The sequence below is a fragment of the Austrofundulus limnaeus genome, unplaced genomic scaffold (genome assembly GCF_001266775.1).
Source record: "Austrofundulus limnaeus strain Quisiro unplaced genomic scaffold, Austrofundulus_limnaeus-1.0 Scaffold215, whole genome shotgun sequence".
NCBI lineage: Eukaryota > Metazoa > Chordata > Actinopteri > Cyprinodontiformes > Rivulidae > Austrofundulus > Austrofundulus limnaeus.
Genome location: NW_013952617.1, coordinates 904,881 through 906,644, shown reverse-complemented (window position 1 = coordinate 906,644; position 1,764 = coordinate 904,881). Strand labels below are relative to the sequence as shown.

The window sequence follows — 1,764 nt, the reverse complement described above, 5'->3', positions numbered from 1 at the left end:
GAGAGAGAGAGAGAGAGAGAGAGAGAGAGAGAGAGATGCTCTCTAATCTATAAACCTTAAAATTTCTAAATAATTGATTGAACTGAGATGGATGTATTTTACAGCATGCACTAAAAGAGGCCCTTGTTTAACTAATCATGAGTTTACTTTTTTCAGTTTTTCAGTGCATCAACAGGGTTTTTGCACTTTTTGTTCACAATGGAAAATCCTATTTTTATCATCTCCATCTATTAATCACAGACATTCAACATTCCCTCCAGCTGATTTGGCTTCATTTACTTTTAAAAGCTTGAAAATCTGATATTTCTTTAAATGTCATTTTAAGAGGGTACAAGTTGTGCTGAAACTTTTGTTTAAATCAATTACATGGTTAATAACTAAAATTATTCTCTAGATGCCATCACAAACATTGAACTGAAGGAACCTTTGGACTATAAGGTGTCTCAGGACACCAGTTTGGCTTTTCATGTCGATGGAAGGTGAGACACATTTGGCTGATGTGGTTTTTGCAGTTAGTGATCATATTCTAAAATATATTTTAGACATGTAATACATATACTTGACTTGGCCAACAGTGGTTTCTCTGTTTTGTGACTTTAGTCCTCCGATGTGGACCTGTTGGCGTTTCCTCGCGAACTGTGAGCCTGACATGACGGTAGGCTGCACGCTGGCCATGCAGTACGAAAACACCCTGCAGCTGAACCACACCTTCACCTCTGCTGGAGTCCACTGTCTGGACATCAGTGTCCGCAACGACATCAGCAAAATGCAGACCTCCTTCAGCCTTTACGTCAGGAGGGACAGTGAGTGAATTCTGCTCCAAACACACTCAAACCTGTGAAGTCTGTGAGAAGAAACAGGGAAAAATGTCTGGTGACAGTTTTTTACACTCACTGACAAACTAAGTTGAGCACCCAGCAGGAACACAGTTCATAGTTTGGCTCACATGCAGGTCAGAGATGTAAACAATTTGATTTGCAAGTAGCTGACATGCAGAACAAACACCAGAGGGCAAAAATGGTGGCATCCCAAGTTGAGCAGCAATGTTATCAGGTAGGTACTGGAGTGTCCAACAGTCAGTCAAAACAGTGAGTGAAGGTCACACAAAAACACAGGAGGACTCACAGGTGAATCAGACAGCATTACCAGAAAGATTTTGACAGAACTCATGTGATGAGTTTGTGTAAGACTGGGTGTTGTGTTGCCCCCAGTTTACACTGCATGTGGTTCTGCTCCGCAGCACCACGCAGCATGCACAGGACATGTGAGCTAGAGGAATAAATCCAGTGATACGTGTGGAAGCCAGACCAAATTAATTCATTCTGTGGAAGATGGACTGGAAACAACAGTTGAAACTTCATCGCTGTTGTCTTATTTTAAATCCACATTTCAAAATAAAATCCAGCTGTTTTGTTTTGGTCTGGCTTCAACATATGATGCATGTTGCCATCTGTTTCCCAAACAGAATGATCAATTTTGACAGCACGCATACATTTACCCATACTGTAAATTAATAAACATAGCTAGGATATCAACAAAAAAGTCTGCCTTTGATGAATTATTTTGAAAACACGGATGTTATGCTCATCCCTTTTCCTGTTGGTGCGATGCGATCTATGTAGGTTAACTTTGTACGTCCTCCAAAAAAGTAGGATCAAATGTAATTTTGGCAGATTGCTGAGTACACACTGCCTCCCTGTAGATGCAGTGTAAATGCTCTCATTGGGCCTCATGCAAGAACCGTTCGTACGCACAGATTTGTTC

General features: G+C 40.8%; 1 protein-coding gene across 1 annotated transcript in view; it reads left to right on the top strand.

Annotated features, from left to right (window-relative positions):
- Positions 1-1,764, top strand: part of tmem130 (transmembrane protein 130) — a gene marked incomplete in the record, with an annotated part of 13,206 nt that overhangs the window by 2,406 nt on the left and 9,036 nt on the right. The window contains 2 exon segments of the mRNA XM_014019301.1: positions 395-479; positions 601-803. Of these exon segments, the coding sequence (XP_013874755.1) occupies positions 395-479; positions 601-803 (288 nt within the window).